The 22,533-nt window shown below is 39.5% G+C and overlaps 1 protein-coding gene and 1 long non-coding RNA gene across 3 annotated transcripts in view; one reads left to right on the top strand and one right to left on the bottom strand.

The window, feature by feature from the left end:
* LOC141521645 (uncharacterized) overlaps window positions 1-7,101 on the top strand; it is a 38,074-nt gene extending 30,973 nt beyond the window's left edge. For both annotated transcript variants that reach the window (XR_012478032.1, XR_012478033.1), the window contains one exon: window positions 6,688-7,101. This is a non-coding gene — a long non-coding RNA (uncharacterized LOC141521645). The remainder of the gene's footprint in view (window positions 1-6,687) is intronic.
* IGDCC4 (immunoglobulin superfamily DCC subclass member 4) overlaps window positions 1-22,533 on the bottom strand; it is a 45,293-nt gene that overhangs the window by 21,420 nt on the left and 1,340 nt on the right. The window contains exons 2-5 of the mRNA XM_074234407.1: window positions 10,668-11,018; window positions 10,251-10,392; window positions 9,078-9,211; window positions 7,514-7,654 (exon numbers count right to left, since the gene is read on the bottom strand). Of these exons, the coding sequence (XP_074090508.1) occupies window positions 7,514-7,654; window positions 9,078-9,211; window positions 10,251-10,392; window positions 10,668-11,018 (768 nt within the window). The remainder of the gene's footprint in view (window positions 1-7,513; window positions 7,655-9,077; window positions 9,212-10,250; window positions 10,393-10,667; window positions 11,019-22,533) is intronic.

A 22,533-nucleotide genomic window follows, 5' to 3' on the forward strand; every position in this document is an offset into this window, starting at 1 on the left:
GTTCTCATTTTCCTTTTTAGTCATATTGACCAATCTGTTAGGTATGAGGTGGTACTTCAGAGTTGTTTAAATTTACATTTCTCTAATCAATAATGATTTAAAGCAATTTTTCTTATGATTATAGATAGCTTTGATTTCTTCAACTGAGAATTGCCTTTCCATATTCTTTGACCATTTATCAATTGGGGAATGACTTGTATTTTTAAAAATTTGACTCAGTTCTCTATATATTTTAGAAATGATTCCTTTATCAGCAACACTAGCTATTAAATATTTCCCAACTTACTGCATTCTTTTTCATGTGCATTCTTTATCTATATTAAGTCACAATTAGACTAGAGGTTTTTCTGAGATAACCATATCCATAGAGACTAGGAACTTTAAAAATGTACATGTATTAATGATACCTTCTAAGATAAAGAACTGCAAACAAACTAGATGTCCATCAAATTGCAACAAGTTGAGAATAACCTAATTGTGGTACATGAAAGGAATAGAATATTGTACCTTTTTGTGGGAAATGTGATCAAACCATATTGAAATGTAATTTCAATCTGATTTGAATGTATTGATTTAATAAAATATATGAACATTTGGTCTTTTAAGTCAATATACATCCTGAAAAGATCCTTATGTATGCTTTCATCACCCCTAGTTTGTTTTTTTAATTTTGACACCACTTTTTAAGAAATTATGAACAGAAATATTCAGAGAAGCATGGGAAGATTTCTATCAACCGATACAAAGTGAAATAAACAGTATTAGGGAAATATTCAATGATGTAAATGGAAAGAAACAGCACAAAATAAAAACTGAATGTTATATTCTTTTTAACAACCAAGCTTATTTGCAAAGAAAAGGTAAGGGAATGTTCCTCCCTTCCCTTTTGTGCAGAGATGAAGGATTATGGATGTGGCATATTACATATACAGAGACAGATAGGTGGTATAGAGGATAGAGATAGAATTTAGAATCAGGAAATCTTGAGTTCTAATCCTGACTTAGACATTTAATAGCAGGGCAGCCCTAGGCAAGTCACTTGATCTCTGTTTGCCTCAGTTTCCTCATCTGTAAAATGAGGATAATAGTAGCATCAACCTTTTGGGTTGTTGTGAGGGTCAAATGAATCAACTTATGCTTTACAAACTTTAAAACATTAGAGAAATGCCAGTAATTATTAGAATTATTATTACTATCCCCTTAGGTTGATCTATTGATTAGTTCTGCTAAACTGCTTTTTCTTATTTTTCTCATTGTTTTTCACTTTTTGTTATGAGGTACAACTCACTGAGTAGGGAAAAGGGGAGGAGTATTTTCAGAAATAAAAGTGAAGTAATAATAAAAGATTCTAATGAATTGTTCTTAAATTTCAACATTTCATTGAAAAAAATTTTAGTTTTAAATTCTGTCTCTTCCTCTTTTCTTCCCCACCTACTGAGAAGGCAAACAACATATCAATTATACATGTGAAGTCATGCAAAACATATTTCCATATAAATTAATTTTTAAAATGTATATGTGTGAAATAGATTGAAAGCATTTTATATGCTTCCTGTCCTCAGGCATTTACGGTCTATTCCTACCCTAATCTCATTTCATAGTGTTTAGAGACATTTTATGAGCCACTAAAAAGTCCAGCTGAAATATTAAGCAAATCTTTCTCAGGAGCTCATAAAACAAGGTGATTGTCATGAAGTTACAAGTATATTTCTAGAGTCAACCCAGTCAAATGAAGAATATATGAGACTGGGGGCCAGCAAGAACTGGGCTTTATACCTGACTTACTAACCAGTTCTATCACTTTAGACAAATCACGTAATCTCTTTCTTCAAATATCAAAAGACATCTTTCCATTTACAGAATGCTTTCCTCACATAGTAACCCTGTGAAATAGGTAGTGTGAAAATAATGGTTCCCATTTTAAAGATGAGAAAATTAAGGTTAAGAGGAGCTTATATGACTTGCTCACTCTCAGCAGTTAAAAAATATCACACCTGGATCTCAAACACAGCTCTTCAAAATCTAAGTCAGGTGTTTTTTCTGATAACATTTTATGAGCACATGTACTTATGGAACAAAAATCATAGAAGTCCTATATGATGTCCCATCATGATGGGGAATTGACCTTGGGTTTTCAAAAATTATTCCAATGGAGCATGAACTCTAGAAGGTTCATAGGCTCAAAGATCTAGAACTCAAAAGGACATCAGAGGCCAAATCCTTCAAATTACAGATGAAATTACTAACCCAGAGTGTTGTCCAAAGTCACACAGATAGGGGCAGCTAGGTGGCACAGTGGACAGAGCAACCAGCCCTGGAGTCAAGAGGACCTGAGTTCAAATCTGCCCTCAGATGCTTAATAATTGCCTAGCTGCGTGACCTTGAGCAAGTCACTTAACCCCATTGCCTTAAATAAATAAAAATGTAAAAAAAATAGGAATCAAAGTCACACAGATAAGTGAAAAAGGTACAGTGGAATTTGAGACCAAGTCTTTTGACTCTAGGGTCAGTGTTCTTTCCAAAGCCTTTCCAATGTTCTTTCCAAGTATATCTGAGTGATGAACTATAGCTACTGACTGAGTTCCTGCTCAGACACAAGCAAAAGATCATCAACTGAGAATGCCACTAAAAAAAAAAAAGCAAAATGGCCCTAGTAAGATTTCATTTTCCTTCAGTGGTGATGGCAGCAGAAGACTGATCAAAAAAGGAGCCAAAGGTATTAGGAACAATAGCTTTTAAACCACCTAGAGATAGTCATTTAACTGCTAGTTTTCTAGATTACATAACCTAGTCTACATTTTACATGTTTTTCTAAATCAATTCAAGAGAAAGAATTTTATAGGCTATATCTTTTATAGGCTATATCTTTTATACCCAGAACAATGTTTCCTGTGTCATAGGCACTTGGTTGAATTGTCTGCTGAGGTTAAATTGTTGCTGATGGTAGAACTAATTAAAAGAATAAATAGTAGGATTTTCAATGAAGCTGAATAGTTGCAGGAGGATGTGAGAATGATTTCTAGATACTTCTTGGAGAGGCAAATGAAGGTGGCAAGAGCGTACCCCATCACACATCCAAGGGCACTTAGTTAACTTGCTCTACTGTATTTATGACAAATGTAAGCAAAGAGATCACAATGAAATCAAACAACCGGAAACTGGAAAAAGTAGAAAAAGACTGCTGATTCTGACTGACACAGTTGGATATCTCAAGTTTGGGCTTATAAGAGAATGATAAATCATTGACTACCAAGAACAATAAGACAATGCAGATCCCTGAAGGAGAGGGGAAGGAGAAGGAGAAAGAAAGGGTATTATATGCTCATATTATCCTCACAATAACCCTGATAGGCTGGTGTTGCTATTATTCTCATTTTACAGTTGAGAAAGCATCTGTTAAGTCACTCGTCCAGGATCATAGAGCTAGGAACTATCAGAATCTAGATTTGAACTCAGGTCTACCTGACTCCAGTCCCAGGGACTTATTCACCCATGAGAGGAGTTAGAACTCAGTAGGCACTGAGTATGAAGATGACAAGAGGACCAATTGGATGCTAGGAAAGACTCAGCTGCAATAGGATAGAGCAAAACTCTATTCTGTAGCAGCATCTATCCTTTGAGACAGAAGCCTCTCAGAGATGCCTAGTTGCTCTCTATTTCCTCTCTCTGGTCTGAGAGAGAAAAATCAGAGAGGGAAAGAAGCACTGCAAGCTGTCTTGCCAAGGCAGAGGGGACAGACAGATAGCACAGTATCCTTTTAGAATATACTAGACATCATCTAAAATTTTCTCAGCACCTTTTAAAGGGTGCTTGTGAGCTAAAAGAGCTTGTCACTGGAACAGCTAGGTGATGCAGTGGATAGAACAGTGACCCTAGAGTCAGGAGGACCTGAGTTCAAATTCTGCCTCAGACACTTAATAATTACCTAGCTGTGTGACCTTGGGTAAGCCACTTAATCCCATTGCTTTAAATAAATACTGTTTTTTTAAAAAAGAGCTTGTCATTGCGTTATCAGCTCAAGAATAGAAGAGAAACAGATTTGACCAATAGAAGAGCAGTGGGGACCAGAAGGGGGTCAGCTAGCAGAGAAGTAACTTTGGGTGGTAGAGATTTCTTCAGAAGGGAAAAGGAAGAAGCATTTATATAGTACCTACTATATACCAATGACTGTGCTAAGTATCTTAAAAATCATCTCATCTTTACAATGATTCTGTGAGGTAGTACATATTTATATAGTTAAGGAAACTGTAACAAATAGAGGGTAAGTGACTTATCCAGAGTCACACAGTCATATCTGAGGCTGAGTTTGTATTCAAGTCTTTCTGACTCCACTATCAACACTCAATCCACTATGCCACCTAGTTAACTCTAAGAGTACTAAGGACATTCAGGTCTTCAGTCAAGAGTTGTTATACTAAAGATATATGCTTCCCACCCTCACATGTCTCCATGCTGAGTTTCTGTTAATGTGTTCACTTTACTATATGAACACTGCAAGATTTGTGAACTCAGTTTTGTTTTATGTATGGATTGATCTTCTGACTTCATCATTGTCTCAAATAATTCCTCTTCTTGGCAGATTGCATTAACGCTAAAACTCACACCTCCTTAGCCTCCCTCACCCTGAACCATCTCATGTTCCCCTATTTCCTTCTGACTGGAGAGGGTACAGGGTAGCCATCATGAGACTCTGCTCAGATCCTCTATTTAAGAAAGGTGCCCAGGGGCAGCTAGGTGGTGCAGTGGATAAAGCACCAGCTCTGGAGTCAGGAGTACCTGAGTTCAAATCTGACCTCAGACACTTAATAATTACCTAGCACTGTGGCCTTGGGAAAGCCACTTAACCCCATTGCCTAGCAAAAACTAAAAAAAAAAAAAAAAAAAAAAAAAAAAAAAAAAAAAAAAGGTGCCCAAAGCAGCAGGCTCATCATTTCCCACCAGGCTGCAGACCCCCACATTGGGGACTCTTTTTCCTCTTTTATTTTATATATAGTTATCCATGAATATCTTGTCTCTCCTATAGAATGTAATCTCCTTAAGGGTAGGAATTGTTTCCTTTAATATTCCCTTTACCCACCACAGTGACTGTTATGGAAACTGAGTAAATATGTGTATGTTTTTTTAAAAGAATTCTCAAAATTTAAATAAATACTTGTTGACTAATTAACTGATTTGAGAAGGAACTCACTTGGTGAGCACTGTACAATATCACAAAAAATTAACTTAATTAAATCTTGTAAGAAATGGATGCTTACTGACATAGGAGTCATGTACCTTTATGTATTAAGAACTAGTTAGAATAAAGGTCAAAATTAACCTCAAAATAGAAGAAAAGCCAACGATACAAATTACCACAAAGATACTGCATACAATTGGAATATCTTCAGTTCAACCTACTTAAATAATATGCTTGTGAAAAATGAGAACAATATAAAGACATTAGATCTGATTATTACCATATAACCAATACAAAATCTCGAAATCCAGGAAACTACTTCAGCCACTGGACAACCAAGGACAATGCCAATTTGAAGAACAACCTCATTAATAGAATATTATGAATGAGGATGGCAGAAGGTTATAATGAGTAATAACTCATAAAATAGCAAAAAGAACTAGAGGAGAAAACAAGCCTGAAGAAAGTTTAGCATAAGATCCACAAGTCAGATCATCTCAAGAGTATTCAGGAAGGAAACCAAAGGCCCAACATATAGAGTAGACTTTCTTGCATTTTATGGTGATGTATCTCATCAGTAGGTTATTATTACTAGAAGGATCTTCATTACTATTATCATTAATAATTACTATCATCATTTTAGTAATTATTATTAGACTTTAATAACTCAGTACCCAACATGCTATATTAAGAAGTAGAAATGGAACTTAATTAGATAAAATCAGGAAAAACAGCTGAACACAACCAATCTACAATAGAGACAATATAATCTTGAAGTTTCTTAGGTCTTCATTTTCAATATCTATAAAGAAGAGGAAGATACAAAAAGAATGGGAGGAAAATTCATAGGGCTGTGGCCAGAAGATGTGGATTTGAGGTATAAGATATTATTATTATTATTATTATTCTCTTTTAAAGGTATTACTCTATTTTTTGTTGTTTTTGTAAGACAATGGGGTTAAGTGACTTACCCAAGTTTACATAGTAAGTATTAAGTGTCTGATGTTCATATTTGAGCTCAGATCCTACTGACTCCAGGGTCAGAGTGCTCCATTCACTGCACCACCTAATGTTTCTCCTTCAGTCTTGAAGACCACGACAATAGGGAGGTGATACCATGACAAGCACATGAAATGGATTTGAGTGAGGGGAGGTTGTGCTAAGTCACCAGCCTCACTTTTTCCTTCAGAGTCATTGGGATCCAGTGACCAGACATGATTTAGGATGGCCCTGGATGTGAGACAGTCAAGGTTAAGTGACTTGCCTTAGATCACACAACTAGTACATATCTGAAGCTGGATTAGAACTCTTGTCCTCCTGACTCCATAGTCAGTGCTCTATCCACTGTGCCACCTAACTACCTTTATGCCTATTTTTAAATGGTAAGGAAACGGACAGTTTAAGTGATTTCCCTCAAATAATATGGCTAGTAGTTGACAGTCTCAGATTTATTGAAGCAGTGTTTGTTATTTTTATTTTCATGTCTCCTATATGTACCTTGCATACTGTAGGTTCTAAAGAAGTGGATGCTAAATTGAATTGAACTGATTCTTATGACTCCTACGGCCAGTGTTTTTTCAGCTTCTCTATTGATAATGTTCATCACATCTTCCTACCTACCCTGCCTACTTTACAGCAGGTATAATGAGGATCAAAAAGAAGAGAGAAGAGGTGATTTCCTGCTTACTCTCTGTTCCAGTTATCTGGCATTCACCAAGGACTACTTTGGACTTTGAGCTATCATTCAAATTTATATTTATAGATTTATATACACATTTATGTATGTCTTCTCTCTCCATCTAGAGAGTAAGCATCCTATCTTTGCATCCCTCTCAGTAACTAACACATTGCTCTCTATGTGGTTGGTCCTCAAGAGCTATTAGTTGATTGAATGATTCCCTGGGAAAAATAAAAACAATTGTTATATGTAGACAAAAGTGTACTTTATTTTTTTTTAAAGATAAAAGCTTTCTTTAGATGGAAAGCCTTAGGATAAAAGAATGAAAGATTTATATCTGTGAGGCATTTTTCAAGCTCATTTAATCCAACACTCATTTTACAAATGAGAAAATAGAGGTCTAGAGAAGAGATTTACAGATATTAAGAGGCAAAAGCTGGGATTTGAACCCTGGTCCTCTAATGCATCACATTCGCATCGTTGAGATGGGGTCCCCTATGTAGCTTCCTAACCTTAATATCCACCTTCTTCCCCAGTAGGGCCACCCATCCCATTGTATTGACTCTAATTAGCTGTTCTTCAGTTAATTCCTGAGGCTCCATATTACTCTCTCCCTAGGGAATCATTCCTTTTCCAGCAATTCCTCTCCCCTCACTCACCCTGTCGGATCCAAGACACGAAGGGGGTGGGGTCAGCTGATGCCATGCACTCCATCACCACACTCTGACCAGCTACTACTGTGGTGTTCTCTGGAGCAGCCACAATGGTCACATCCCCAACACTAGAGGGATAGAGGGAGCCTGGAGAAATATGGAAGAGACAAGTAACATTACACTTAATACTTTTCTATTTTATCTTATTTGACCTTTGAAAATAACCTTGTGAAGTAGAGAGGGTGGAGGTTCTCTCCTTTCACTCAGTCTTTTCCCCAGTCTTCTTATTTTGACAAGTAAGGAAACTGAGGTGAAGAAAAATTATTTACTTGAGGCTACAGAGTTAATGGGAGGTCTGGGACTAGAACCTAGGCCTCCTGACCCTTCAAGATCTAAAAGTGTGATTCCTATCCCCAACTCAACATTCAGAGACACTAGTAGACTAATTCCAGATAACTTTATTCCTGGTCCAGGAGTGAAGAAAAGTGAAGAATTTCAAAGACCCTGAGTCCTATCAAGTCCTGGGTTTCAGCTCCCCAAAGACATAAATATGCTAGTCCTGGTTTGTCCGGCAGATGGAACCAGAGACAGACCTCAAGACCCCCAAGAAGTCAGGGGGCCATTGACTAGATAGCTAGGAGTAGCCCTTTCTTAGCAGGTGGGTTCCATTAGAGGAGCTATAGACCCCTTAGCCTGGGTTCAGGGAATAGAGGAGGTTGGAAGGGGTCGGGAGAGAATCGACTTACCTGGAGGCAGAGGAGTGGGGGAGAGAAGAGGGAGGAGAAGAATGGTAAGACAGGCAGGAATGTTTGAGACTTGGATAGTTAAAGCTGAGATATAGGCCCACTGGAGGGCAAGGGGGAGGGAACTCCTAAACTTTTTGAGAACATCCCAGAGTATCCTCTAAATCTCAGTTTGTCAACTCTCTGAACAGATGAACTGAAGCAGGGGAAGGGGAAGGAGGTAAATGGGAAAATGTTACAAGGGAGGGGTCAGATTACTGCTTTCCTTCAGTCCTACTTCATTTCTCCCCATCCCAGATGCTCCCCTTCTCCTAAGAAGATGCAAGGCAGGTAGTGAGATGTAGTAGAGAAAGAAGTGGGTTAGTTCTAATTCTAGCTCTGCAGCAAACTGTCATTGTTGACCTTGGACAAAAAACTTCATTTTTTCCTTGTGTTGGATTCCTCATCTGTAAAATGGGGTAGTAATATTTACCTCTAGGAAACTAGGTTTGATTCATTCAGTTCAAATTTATTAAGCACCTACTATGTGTCACTTATGAGTTCTTTCAGTATTAATATAGGGACTCTTAATCTATGGTATATCATGGACCCCTGTAGCAATCTATTGAAGTCTCTGGACTCAGAATAGTCAGAGCAAATAAATGGTAAATTTCAGTTACAAGTGAGATGTAATTTTCTTCCCACATGATTTCATAGATTCTCTGTAATCCATCTAATCACCACCTGAGTTTCAGTAGATCCCAAGTTCAGAACCCCTGCCCTACAATCTGTGTCTTTATGATAGTCCAACATCATGATTACATAACTCCAAACATCAACTCCCTCACCTTTGTGGACGATGAGGATAGCATCTCGGCTGTAGCGCTGGTGAGCAGCATTGGTGGCCACACAATGGTATGCCCCTGCATCACTTTCCTGCACATCTACAATCTGCAGGACACCATTGGGAAGAGTGATGAGTCTAAGGGAAGAAATGAATTGTGAAATGGGCATGAAGAGGCAAAGTAAGTCCCTTTTCCTTCTGGTTGCCCCAGACCTGCTCCATCTTGCCCTTGGCTTTTAAATTCACAGACTCTCAGGATTGGAAAGGGGCCCCAGAAGTCATCTAGAGTTGTACAAAAATCCTCTCTGACAAGTGGTCATCTAGTATTTGCTCATTGTCCTCTCACAGTAAGTGGAAACCTAGTACCTAGAAAGGCAACACATTGTATCTTTTGATAGTCCTAATAGAAAATTTCCCTTTAAATTCTCATAGTAGAGTCACTAATGGGTTAGGAAATTTGGGAGAGAAGGACTGTTATCTCCAAGAATAAACTGAAGTATCTTCTCTTAGCACCTTCTCATGGGCACAAGCTATTGTTCTGAGATGATGAAATATGGAACAGGAAAGTATCAATGGGGGTCTGGGTGATAGGGGCAGCATGGGATATGAGACCATGAAAGATGATATTTCTAGGAGCAGAGACATCAAAGATATGTTTTATAATTTTAACCAAGGAAGGGATTATGGTTTAATTAACCTGACTTAAAGGAGTAAATAGGCCTTTCTTTCTCCTAGAGTCTAGTAGTGGAGTTATCAGTCAGAGGCAAAGAAGTCCAAACTCTAATTTTATAGTCATATGGGAGTTGGGAACACCTTTGCTGACTGGATCTGTCTCTAGAAGGCTAGACCAGAGGGAAGAGTGTCTGGGAAATCTTGCCCTTGCAGTCCCCTCCCCACTAGCCTAGTTAGAAGATCAACAAGACACATCTCCAAAGGTTCTCCTTAGGACACAGGTCATCTTGTCCTTGTTAGAAAGATGCTCTCATTTTACTAAGTGGTTCTCTTTTGAAATAACATAAATCTAATATCTGCTATCTCAAGGCCTAATAACAGTATCAGGGACAATAACTACTTGTTATGATTTCCAGAATTGGAAATTTTAAAAATCCGACTAATATTCTGGAGCTACTTGCTTCTCAGTTTGCCCCTAATTTTAGCCCCTTCCATGGATACTCACCTTGGCTCAGATGGCACTGCCACCTGGTCCTTCTCCCACGTTATAACAGGGGCTGGCAGCCCTTCTATTCGGCACTCAAAGCGAGCTGTCCCATTCTCTTCCACGGTTTGAGGTTCCGGATGGAGAGAAAACTGTGACAGTGCTTTTTTTGGTGGAGGGGAGGGAAAAGGGGGAGGAAGGAAAAGGGAAGAAAGCGACAGAAACAAAAGAATGGGAAGGAAAAGCAAGTCATAGAATTCTTGGAATAGAAGGGATAAAGTTTTGGGGAAAGTACAAGTCATCTGGTCCATCTCTCTGGGAGGGATCATACTTTTCCTAAAGAAAGTTCAATTTTTATCTTACCCCCATCCTACCACTAATGGGGAATTCCACATTTCAGACCCTCCAGTCCCCAACCAGCCAGACACAAACACTTACTGGAGAACCTAATCACAGCCACCTGGCTGGCCACCACGCCAAGGGGACTGTGGGCCAAGCAGGAGTAGTTGCCCTCACTGTCCCCCAGGGCTTCAAGGACCCCTCCATCACCACTCTCCTGTAGAGCTGCCTGGGACACCCATAGGGAACCATTGGGCAGAAGTTGCAGATGTTTTTTCTCTTGTATTGGACTCCCGTCCTTGTGCCAGGTTACTCGGGCTGGAGGCCCAGCAGGGGCAGGTGCAGGGTTACAATTCAGTACTACAGCCTGCTCAGGCCCCAGGGTCACATACAGCGGTCCCACACCACAGCCCAACTCCAAGGACGTCTCCTGTGACAACAGCTGTTCTCCTGCAGGGACAAGAAGAGTGACTTTTCAATATGTATAATGGGAATATGAGTCCCATCTCCCAAAGACTCCAATCCCCCAGTCACCTCAGCATACACATCCTGACTTCCCTCCCAAGGGCCTTTCATACATCCAGGGCAAAATCAGTGTCTACATCTGGGAAGGAGACTTAGGGGTTCTACTTTTCATGTAGAAATGCTAGGAAAGGGAATATGAGAAAACTGAATCAAAGAAATACTAAATCCCAGGGTCAGGGATTTAGTCTAGTCCAACCCACATTTGAATAAGAAAAATCAGCTCTACACCATTCTCAATAAGTATTTATCTCCTTTAAGAGTGAAGACCTCTCATGAAAAGGCACTTAACAGTCTCCAGAAGGAGCCTATGAGTGGTTAGCTCTATTGTTAGAAAATTTTCCCTTATATCACCTGGGGAAAGGGGTATGCAATATCAGAATCAAGGGGGAAAAAACCCAAAACAACCAAATAGACTAGTCTTTTACTTGTGGACCTCATTACTTAATTTTTGTTCCTCCCCAATGCACTTACCACCTTATTTTATGTATTTTAGTTATTTGAGAGGCATCAAAGCAAAGTGCAGAGAGAGGTGACCTCAGAGTCAAGACTTGGGTTTAGATCTTTGATGACTCTTAGTAATTTTTCAAGACCTTTTGGCAACTCTGTCAAGAATCTTAACATTTTTGGTGTCATGAATCCCTTTGCCAGTTTGATGAAGCATATGAATCCCTTCTCAGGATAAAGTTTTTAAACGAATGAACTAATATACGTAGACATGTAAAGGAAACCAATTATATTGACAGGGCAGCTAAAATAGACTTCAGGTCTAGAATCAGGAAGGCTCATGTTCTTGAATTCAAATCTGACCTCAGAGACTTAATAGTTATGTGATTCTGGGCAAGTCATTTAATCCTGCTTGCCTCAGTTTCCTCATCTGTAAAATGAACTGGAGAAGGAAGTGGCAAGCTACTCTTTACCAAGAAAACCCCAAATGAACTCATGACTGAACAACAGAAAAACTATATTGACATGCTATTATCAAAATAGTTATTAAAAAAAATGTTTACAGACCCCAGGTTAAGAACTCTTGCTTCTAAGACAGTTGTAGAATAAAAATAAATATAATAATAGATAGTATTTATATAGCACTTTAAAGTTTTCAAAGATCTCATCTAATTCTCACAGTCTTGGGAGACAGGTGTTCTTATTCTTTTCATTTTACAGTTGAGAAAACTGAGGCAGAGGGCAAGTGATTTGTCCAAGGTTACATAGCTAGTGAGTGCCTGAGGGTAGATTTGATCTCAGGTCATTCTGACTCCAAGTTCCACATATCTACTGATCCACCTAGAAAAGGTGCTGATTTACAGTGATAGAAGGAGTTTATTTTTTTGAATTCCCCACATCAATTAAATGATCTCCATGTTGCAAGTTTCTTTTGAAAAAATATATTTCATTGCTATTTTTAGTTATTTCATCAAATAAATTTCCTCTGCATCTCTCCTCCTTTCAGCACAGAAAATGATCTCATTTAATAAATATTTTTAAAAGAAAAAATAAAAATAGAAGGGAAAAATTAGCAAAACCAATCTGACAATATATGCAATATCTCTTCTCATATCTTTTCTTTGGGGAATGTGCTTTTTCTTTGTAATTCTGAAACATTCATTTTTCTTTTGTTGTGGTGGCTGTTCTTTCCATTTACACTGTTCGAGTCATTGTATATGTTGCTTTCTTGACTCTACTTATTTCCTTCTGCATCAGTTTGTCTAAGTCTTTCTATATTTCTCTGTATTCATCATTTTTTAAATTTCTTACAGTCAAGTAAAATTCTATTACATTCATATATTGTAATTTGTTTAGGCATTTCTTAATCAGTGGCATATTGAATTGTTTTTAATGAAATCTCAGGAAGAAAAATTTCCCTTCCTAAGGAAAAGAGAGAATCTTTCCAACATTTCAAGATATCTAAGTAATTGACATTAACTCCAACCTAACAATCTCAGATATTAAAGGGGATCTGTCCTCTGTTCAGTTGTGATGCCCTCTCCAGGGATGCAGATCACAGCTCTTCCGTGCTAGTGCAACTCTTGTCCATGGCTTCCTATAAGTTTTCCCCCAGAAGGTTCCACTAGTATGTAAGGAGCCTTCCCCAATGTCTTCTGACATTGAGAGGATGCCAATGTGGGCTGTTCATGTATCACCCCATATTCTTATTACTTGACCAGCCCATATTCTTTTTCTATCATACATTTCCCTTATGACATCTTTGTTCCTGTTATTTTCCTATGTTCTTTGCTTGTTATTTTTGGCAGCCTGCTCATGCATGTGCCTCTCAATGCCCTCTATATGATACTCTTTTTCAATCCTTTGGAACCTGTTGTGGCCTCCACAGTTACCAAAATAACCTTCCTAAGCAACAGATCTATCCGTGTCACCTCCCCATTCAAAACCTATTCAGTGTTTACCTATTGACTGTGATAAAAAGACAAACTCTTCAGTCTAATGTATAAAGTTTTCTATCAAATGACTACAATTCATCTTCCCAGACTTAATTTATTTTATTTTGGTGGTGTGGTGGGGACATCACAGGGTCTGTAGCCAGGAAGACTTGAGTTCTAATGTCAAAGACTTTAAAGTTCAAAGACAATATCTGACTCTGGGCAAATCACTTAGCCTCTGACTGCCTTGGTTTCCCCAACTGTAAAATGGAGATACTAATAACCCCAACATCACAGGGTTATTATCAAGATCAAATGAGATAATTTGTGTAAAAGTACTTAGCAACAATCTGATATACACTAAATGCTACATAAAAGTTTGATTCTCTTGCCTTTCTCCAACTCTACTTTTTATCCAAATTGGCCTCATCTCTCTCTCTCTCTCTCTCTCTCTCTCTCTCTCTCTCTCTCTCTCTCTCTCTCTCTCTCTCTCTCAGTTTTCATACAGATCACCCTCACCAACCTGGAATGCCCCCAGTCTGGAATGCATTCCCTCTTCCCTTCTGCCTCTAAAAAGCCTTAGTTTCCTTCAAGAACCCAGCCCAGGTGCCAGTCAGTCAGCTAGTCAGGTACTTGTGCTAAGTTGCTGGAGACAGAGAGGCAAAAGACAGACCCTGCTCTCTATGAGCTAGTTCCCAGGCTAATGTGGGAGAGCATATGAAGACAGCTCTATACAAATAAGTTAGATCCAGATAAATTGGAGATAACCAATTAATGAACCATTAATGGGGATCTGGAAATGCTTCTTGTAAAAGATACTTAATCCTAGCCCCTTCCTCACAGAGATTTGTTGTGAGGGGATGGCAGGTGAGACAGAGTTGTGTCTGACCTCTTATTGCAAAGGTTCAATTCTGCCTCACCTGCCTGCTTCCTCCCCCACCCTATCCCCAGTTGTTAATTCTTTTCCTTCTCACAGATTATTTTATATTTACTTTTCTGTGTACACTTTGCAACCCTTAGAATATAATCTTCTTGAAGAAGGTCTGTTACATGATAAAAGAAAATGAAAAATATAAGTTTGGCAGACCCTTTACTCTCAAGAAGACCACAGGATCTCACCCTTTGTCCCTCCCTGAAGTTTGGGTGCATTTTAACTTTTTAGAGGAAACTTTCCTATAAAGGGAATCCTTTTACAGAAAGATAAAACAAACAGGGTCCAGCAGTGTGTCTATGTGTCTGTGGCGTGGGGGGAGGGGAAAGGGGAGACATTGAGGATGGAGGGTTTTGCTTAGCTTGGCTTGGCTTGGCTTGGATGGACTGGGCTCTCAGTCCAAAGGCTTCCTGTCTACTCTAGAGGCTGTGCAGTTGGTTTGGATTTTAAGGGAGAAAAACCACACACCATACAATCCAAGTATCCTCCAACCCTCCCCCTACTCTCTTCTCTCCTCCCCAGAGCCTGGCTCTGGATTGGAAAATCCCCTGCCAAGATGGACAAACAATGGGAGCAGTTGGAGTAAGAGCAGCTGCTGGATATATCAGCAGTCTGTGTTTTTGCCACGGCAAGTGGAACTCTAGGAGCCCCTGCTGATCAGGGATCTCATTCAGTTTCTGAATATTCATGGAGCAGCAGATGTCAGAGCTTCCCCACCTCGATGAATATCACCCCTGCTGCAGAGAGCACCGAAACCAAATTAGAGACTATGGAATGATGGGAGGGTGGTGGTGGGATGGGAGGAAGGTTCTCAGGATTTTTCAGAAGTTCCTTCTCATAGCTAATCTCTATCCCTCCTGCTGCTACAAGTTCCAACTAACTTTTTGTGGTTAACTCTAAAATACTTATTTTTAGTGTTGCTGATTTATACTACAACTAGATGCATCTCACTACCTGTGTGATCTTGACTTAGTTTCTTCTCTAGATCTCAGTTTCCTCATCTGTAAAACAAGGTGATCATTACAGTCCAAAATCCTATCCTGTACCATCAGGCCCTTGAGATTAACTCTATATCAAAGGATATGCCCTTTGGCATCCCTCTTGGTTAGGAGTGTAAGGTTCAGCACATAGTAGGCCTCCAATAACAGCTTGCTGATTGATTCATTAATTGATTGATGTAATTTAACCTCATTTCCTCCCCAACTTCCCCCCTCAGTCATTTTTCAATTTTGTAGAGTGAGATCTCTGGCAGATATGCAGAGTTTCTTTGCTTGAAAGCCTCCAGGGTAATTCTTGATCTTACTTTTCTACCAGAATATTTTGCCCACTTACAGGAGAAATGAGATTTTATGTGGCTAAATGGAACTTGGACAGAAAGGAGATTAAGAGCCCAAAGCAAAGAGCCAGCTCTGCTGTAGCTCAGCAGGATTAGTGGGGCTCCAGCCTTTTCCCTTCCCAAGGAGGACTCTCCAAGTTGCATTTTTTTCAATGAAATCTCAAGAAGGGGGAGTTGTTGAGCGGGGGGGGGGGGGGGGGGGGGTCTTTCCAGCATTTCAAGATACCTAATTAGTTAAGCTTAGCAAATGCCATAAAAATTAATGCCTTGACATTTGCAGTCTAACGAGTTTCTCCCCTCTGAAGCTCCTCCATCTAGGGGCCCAACCAGATTTTAAACTTATTTTCTGCAGACGGCTGTTCCTGGAAAATTCCCCACGTAGCCATTCTCCTTTTCCTTGGCCCTTCTAAGAGGAGTTGAGTGGGGGAAGTGGGGAAGCAGAACTATTGTCTCCTAGACACACACACACACACACACACACACACACACACACACACACACACACACACAGAGACACACTCTTCCCCTCCCCCCTCAACAGCTGGAAGGGAAGAAAGGAACTACTTCTTGGGATATGGGTGGATTCCCCCTCCTCTTCTCCCATCTCCCTTCACTCCAACACTCCAGAGACTGGAATGGTAGACTAAGCAAGAACAGGCTGGGAAGGAGAAAGAGAGAGAGAGAGAGAGATCCAGGATGTCTCCAATTTCTAGAAACCTTAAAGAAAGAGATATGTAGAGAGGCAGGCACACAGAGAGAGATGGAGACAGACTCACAAATCCAGGAGAGAGAAAACACCAAGAGACACCAGAGTGGGAGACAGAGACAAAAGGATGTCTACAGAGAAAGGCCAAGATAGCAGCATACACAGAGATTCATAAAGCTGGAAGGCACTTTGGATACAATCTAATCCAATCTCTCATCCAGTTCAGTAAAGTTCTCAGTAACTAATCAGGCAAGCTATTTGGGAGTTGATTCTTAAGTGACTGATTCAATTGTTAAGTAGCTAATTATCAGAAAATTCTTCTCCATAAAGAACTAAAGTCTGTCTCCCAGTAAGGATGATAGGACCACAAATTTGGAGTCAACCCTACTTCTTTCCCAAATGAGGAAACAGACCTAGGAGGTTACAAGACTTGTCCACAATGGGGAGATTTGACTCTAGAGCCAGTGTTCTTTCCTCTTGTACCACCATATAGGTCAACTCTCCAAAGCTAGAAAATTGAGGATTAAAAATGGAAATATCTTATCCATGACCACAGGCCAAGTAAATTTCAGAGGAGAGACTTGAGTACAGGGCTTCCTGATTCTAACCATTATTCTATAGGGCAGCTAGGTGGTGCAATGGATAGAGCACTGATCTTGGAGTCAAGAAGGCAGGAGTTTGAACCTGACCTCAGACACTTGATTCACTGGATGTGTGACCTTGGCAAGTCACTTAACCCTGATTGCCTCGAATCCAGGGCCATCTCGTCATTTGATTCATATCTGGCCACTAGACCCAGATAACTCTGGCAGAGAAAGTGAGGCTGGTTGGTGACTTAGCACAGAACTCCCTCACTCAATTCATGTGCTTGTTATGGCATCACCTCTCTGATGTCATGTTCTTCTTCCAGAATGAAGGACAAACCTCACCATTCTATTCTATACACTCTGCTGTACTACCTTTCTCCTGATATATAATAGACACTTTAAAAATATACTTGTTGAGCTTGACTCAGAAGAGAAAAAGCACCTTCATTCCTTCTTTGCAGAGGCGATGATGGGGGTGAAGCATCACACAGGCTGTCAGATTTGGTTAATGTGGTTCCACCTCTCTTTTTTTGTTCTTTGTTATAAGGGATGGCACTCTGAGCTTCGGAGAAGGAGGGAAATATTTGGAAAAAAAGGCAACATAAAAACAAAAGACACTGATGCAAAATTTAAAAAAATCAAGTGGTATTTGATCCAAAAACAAAAAAAATTGACTAAAAAATCTTCATTTAAGTCATCCAATGATCCTTCATGTACTTGAAGACATTTATTCTGTATCTATCCCCACTCAAATTTACCTTCTCCTAAATCCATTTCCTTTAATTGATCCTTATGAAAGGTTTGTAAGCTCTTTACTGTCCTGGTCACCCACACCTGAATATCCTGACTTGTTCATTTCAACAAAGAGGGACCCTACTGCTCAGAGTCAGAGATGGAAGGAAACTCCAGGATCACCCAATCTTAGGGGCAATGTGATACGATAGCAAGACTGCTAGATCTGAAGTCAGGAAGCTACTCATTTTTCTCAAGAGACTTTGGGAAGAATTCTTATGAACCCAGAGCTTCATTATTCTCATCTTTAATTGGGGTGAGTGGATTTCATGACCTCTGAGACATTTTCTAGTGTTAAATCTAGACTCTCCTAACTCCTCTACCCTAATGATACCTCAAGAGGAGAAGGAACAAGCAAAATGACTACTTATGTATGAAGCATTGTGCTAAATGCTTGACAAATATGATCTCATACCCCATTGTTGCTCTAAAGACCAGGTCTGTTCCTCATCATCAATGAATCCTTAGAAAGTGAGATCCATATCCCTTAGGGAAGGAACATAAGATGAATCCTTATCAATGATTTCCCAGCAGTTTGGTTATTTGAAATTGAAGCCTTTCCTGCCTCCTAGCCTTCTTTCCCTTCTCAGCAAGGGAAGGCAGGATATCTTCTTTCTATCATTCTCTGGCTGTGGCAGATTGGGGTATCAGTCTAATCTCACCCCCAAAACACATGGGACCTAATCCAACTCCTGAGAACCTCCACCTCTCACCCCTAGCCTTCCTGGCAGGGCCATCTGCTCCACAGCTGGAATACCATGTGCAAATCTGGCTCCCTTTTCCTCAAATACAAATGCAGCAAAGCTGGAAGAGGTCTACAGAGGCACAGCTCAAATTATCAAAGGAATGAAGGGCAGATTACAAAAACTGAACTTCTTAAAACTGCAGTGACTACTCAGAGTTAGCCCTTTTCATGAAGACCAGTTCACCAAGTCCTGGAATCAATGGATGCAAGAGCTGCTTTGAAGATTGAAAGAGGTAAGTTTTGGCTAAATCAGATGAAATAAAATATTATATGGAAAATATATGGATGAAATAGACATCAATTGCCAAGACATGAATGGTCTAGATTAAATGCATTAACGGGTTAAAAATGATTTAGTCAAATTCCTGGAGTGACTTTTTGGTATGGGAGAGAGAGCACTCTGGACTCAAAGTCAAGAGACATGTTTGTATATCAGCTCCTTACTAGTTTATATGAACATAGAACTGTCACAATATTTCTCCAAGACTCAGTTTCTTCTTCTTCTGTAAAATGAGATACTTTTACAATCTACATTTCACAGAATTCTTGCAGAGAACATGTTTTGCCAGCTTTCAAGTGAGATAAGTAAGCTATGTCTGAATGTCTAGAAGCTACAAATATTTGAGAGATGTCCCCAAACTTGGAGATTGGTGTTAGAGATAACCATGTTTCTTACTTTCTATATACAGCAGGCCCTTAATAAGTAGAATCAGGAGCAGCATTCTGTTTCAACAAACAAAGGTTTTAATATCTACAAGACATTACTCTATCCTTAAGGAATTCACATGGGAAGATGGCAGGGAGAGGGAAGGAGATTCAACCTGTTTATAAGTAAGCATATTACTTTGTATATGCTTCAAGAAAAAGAGAATACTAGCAAGCAAGGGGATCAGTAAAGGCTCATCTGAAGTTGACTCTTGTTCCATTCTTTGAAGGAAGCCAAGGAAAGGAGAGACTACAGTTCAGATTTATAGGAACTTGTTCAAGGACTTGGAGGTAAAAGGTGAACAGATCCAAGATACTGAACTGGAAGAATCATGAACATGACTCCAGGATATCAGGATACATGTCCTATCCACTGATCCATCCTCTCTATCTCCTCTAAACTCCCAAATTATGATAGCTAAAGATATTTTGGGGATTTCTGTTTAAGCTTCAATGAGTAAGGGGGCATCAGGACAGAAGACAAAGTGCACTGAGTTTGAAATCATTCCAATGCAGTATTTCATCTTTCCCTGCCTCTACACACACACACACACACACACACACACACACACACACACACACACACACACACAAACACACAAACACACACACACAGTGCATTCCCATTCTGTCTATTTCTAGACAAGTACCGACAGTGATGAAGTGGGGGAGGGTATACTCCTGGTGAGGGAAAGATGGGTACCTGCAGTTCTCTAAGAATTGTTCCCATACTGTCAATGCCCAGCTCTCCACAGCCAGCAGTTCCAGGACCGAAGGGCAAGAGATCTGCAGTTTCATGTAAAATCCTCTTATTCTGGTTGTTTTTTTTTTTACTTTGTAAAAGAAAATATCTATTTTAATTTAGTGTTTAAGTTCGGAATAAAAATAATTTTTTTAAAACTACATTTGGCAACAAAGGTTGATCATTGAGAGACACCCCCAGGATGGACCCTTACTTAAAACAGCTTCTCCTGAAATTGATCCTGAACATAACGACTCATCCATCCCAACGCCAATCTCAACCCATGAACTATGCCCCCAAGCAAGATACTCCAAAAACTGTTCTATCCATCCAACCCAACCAAACTTATGACATAGAATAAAATCCCAAGAAGCAGAAACAAATATTAATTGAATAACTTATTCAGAACATTATGATAGTCTTTAGTAGACATATAAGAACACTGTCCTCCCACAATTTATAGTCTAACATAGGGGCTCTTAACATTATTTGTATAATGGGTACCTTTGACAGTCTGGTGACCCCTATAGAATCCTTCTCAGAATCATGTTTTCAAACACACAAAACAAAATACAGTGGAATTCAAAGGAAACCAATTATATGAAAACAGTTATCAAAATATTAAAAATAATATTTTGGCCCACCAATAATATCTATTCCTAGAATAGAAAGACATGACACGAATACAAAATTTATATCTTAGAGAGGTACAATTCAAATTGTAAAGTCCATGAGTGGGAAGATCAGTTAACAACTGAGAGATCTCAAGATTTCCTGGAAGATGATTTTGAGGTACACTTTAAAGGATAGGGAAGAATAAAAACTGTGGAAAGCTGGGAGGATTCTAAACAAAGACAAGGGATAATGAAGTGTAGGACTTGGTATAATTTAGTTGAGCAGAATAATATGACATGAGAGGGACATGAGACAAGACAGGTAGTAAGCATTCTAGGTGGGGTACATTGTAAGGAACACATAAGCAAAACCAATCAAGACATATCTGGAATCATTATACAACTTGTTTAGACTCTGTAAGCTGTGTATATACAGTATATTCTTCCAGAAAAATGTAAACTCTTTGAGGGAAGGAACTTTCAATATATATATATATATATTTGTCTTTGAAGTCCTTGCCTTTAGCACACTGCTTTGCACACAGTTCAATAAAAATAAAATTCAATTAAAGTTCAATAAAAACTAATAAAAGTTTTTGGAATTTAACTGAACTTGTGAAGAGGAAGCAGGAAAAGATAAGTCTGGAAAGGGAAGCAGATTTATAGGAAATCTTCAATGCCAGGCTAAGCAGTTGAAATGGTAGCAGTTGTATTTATTTATATAATTCTTTAAAGTTTGCAAAACATTTTATGTGCATCATCCCATTTAATTTTGTCAAAAACTTAATGAGGCAGGTACTGCTATCATTATTTCTCAGATTAGTAAACTGAGGCCTAGAGAAGATACATGACTTGTGCATTGTCACTGAGCTATTAAGTACTGGAGGTGAAATTCAAAGGACTTTGGACTTACAAGCAGTGAGTATTGTAAGTAAAGTCATTGGAGATTTCTGAACATGAAGGGGGGTTTTGGGGAAAGGAGGCTGAGTTTGGAAGTGCAAAGATCTGAATTCTAATTTTAGGTCTTTCAATTCTTTTTTTTTAGTTTGGTTTTTTTTTGTTGTTGTTTTTTGCAAGGCAAATGGGGTTAAGTGGCTTGCCCAAGGCCACACAGCTAGGTAATTATTAAGTGTCTGAGACCGGATTTGAACCCAGGTACTCCTTACTCCCGGGCTGGTGCTTTTATCCACTAAGCCACCTAGCCGCCCCGATCTTTCAATTCTTAAGAGATGATCTTGCTCGAATCATTTCATTTCCTCAGAATTCACTTTTATCATCTGTAGAATGACGAGGGTGGACCAGATGTCATCAAAGTTCCCTTTCATTCTCAGTTATTGTTCCTATGATTCTAAGTAATGTCTATTGGGTCTTAATGAACCGGGTCAGGGAGGTGGAAAGGGAAAATGTGTGTCCACATCTGAAAAGAGAGAAGGCAGGTTGGCTTCTAAAGGTTGGGATGGCGTGGGGAGCAGATGCCCTCTGGTCTCCACTTGTAGCAGCCCTCTGCCCCCAAATTCTTTTCTTTTTCTTTCTTTTTCTTTTTTTCTTTTTGGCATAACAGACCTCATCAGTCAGGCTGGGGAGGCTGAAAGGCTAATAGGAAGTTCTTCCCTGAACACCTAAGCAATGGTCAAAGTTATACTGAGGTGAGGGTGTGTGTTTGTGTGGAAAAGGATTGGAGGGATAGGTGTGAGTTTTCCCAAAGATCCCTAGGTCTCAGAGGTCCTCATGTTCCAGCCCCATTCCTCCCTCTCTGCTCCACCTCCCAACACCACCACATGGTCTGCGGCGAGGAGACTCTGAATTCAGCTGGAAAGCCAAAGCAGCTGGAGAGATCCCCTTCTCCCCCCCACTCTCGGCCCTCTTCCACATACATCGCTCCCCACCCCCTCAAGGAAGGAGCA

This window comes from Macrotis lagotis, chromosome 4, assembly GCF_037893015.1.
Source record: "Macrotis lagotis isolate mMagLag1 chromosome 4, bilby.v1.9.chrom.fasta, whole genome shotgun sequence".
NCBI lineage: Eukaryota > Metazoa > Chordata > Mammalia > Peramelemorphia > Peramelidae > Macrotis > Macrotis lagotis.